Raw genomic sequence first — 1078 nt, 5'->3', positions numbered from 1 at the left:
TACAACTCCTTTTCTTTAAGGTCTATAAATTAATAGAATATTAATAATTATTATTGATTGATGATGATACACTAACCATTCAGGATCTGTTTCTCATTCTGTGATTGTTTCTCCACTTGTGATGTCAGTTTTATTATAACTTTGTCTTTCTCAGAAATTTCAGTTTTCAGATTTTGATTATCGTCTACATAATAAACATTTCTCTCATCTAATACACACTGTGTGTGTAGTTAACTAACCAATAATGATCTGTTTTTCCTTGAGATATTGATCTTCCATATCAGCTACTTTGCTTTTAAGTTTCTCATAATCTTCTACAACAATAGAATATCTAATATTATGTACTGATGATACACTAACCAGTAATAATCTGTTTCTTCCCCTCTACTTCTGTCTTCTTTTCCAATATTTCAGTTATATATACTTCATTATCAGCAACTTTAGCTTTAAGCTTCTCATAGCCTTCTATTATCAATTAGAATACAAATATAAAAAACAGAATGATATTCATCACTTAAAAAATTTGCAATGCATGTATATTAGGCCATTAATACATGTACTATGATTATTGCTAATCATTATCATACATGGTAAGCAGAGGTCACAGCTCACTATACATAAATCTCAATATTTGTATTGAATGAACAATTTTACCTATATTGAGTAGAGGATACTATTTCCTTACTCAACATTGTGTAATCCACTAGTATTAATGTATACATAAGCAACAGTACAACGCATGCAATTGTACCTAATTCAAGATTTGATTCATCTTTTTCTGTTTGCTGAAAGATAGTCGTAGCATCATCAAGTTGCTGAGTAAGTGTTGCCTTTTCTTGAAGAAGCTGCTGCTGCTCTTTGTCTCGATCTTGCTGTATCTGCTCCTTCTCTTTTATTTCTCTTTGAAGCTGTTCCTGATAGAATTCTCTCTCCTTTTGTAATTGCAGACGATCTTGAAATATTTGAAGCTGTTTTTCTGTTCCTAAATTCTCCCAATCACTCAGTATCCTTATTCTTAGTTGATTTTGATACTGGTCCAAAGGTATTACACTCAAAGGCCAATCGTTATCACTAGTAC

General features: G+C 31.3%; 1 protein-coding gene across 1 annotated transcript in view; it reads right to left on the bottom strand.

Annotated features, from left to right (window-relative positions):
• The window catches only part of LOC109590904 (uncharacterized), a gene marked incomplete at both ends in the record, with an annotated part of 2560 nt that extends 2095 nt beyond the window's left edge, over positions 1 to 465 (bottom strand). Inside the window, 2 exons of the mRNA XM_020006748.1 lie at positions 240 to 314; positions 361 to 465. Coding sequence (XP_019862307.1) covers positions 240 to 314; positions 361 to 465 — 180 coding nt within the window. The remainder of the gene's footprint in view (positions 1 to 239; positions 315 to 360) is intronic.
• Between the last annotated feature and the right edge of the window lie 613 nt (positions 466 to 1078).

This window comes from Amphimedon queenslandica, unplaced genomic scaffold, assembly GCF_000090795.2.
Source record: "Amphimedon queenslandica unplaced genomic scaffold, v1.1 AMPQUscaffold_9303, whole genome shotgun sequence".
Taxonomy (NCBI): Eukaryota; Metazoa; Porifera; class Demospongiae; order Haplosclerida; family Niphatidae; genus Amphimedon; species Amphimedon queenslandica.
Note: the sequence above shows the minus strand (reverse complement) of the source record. Positions and strands in the feature narration are given on the sequence as shown.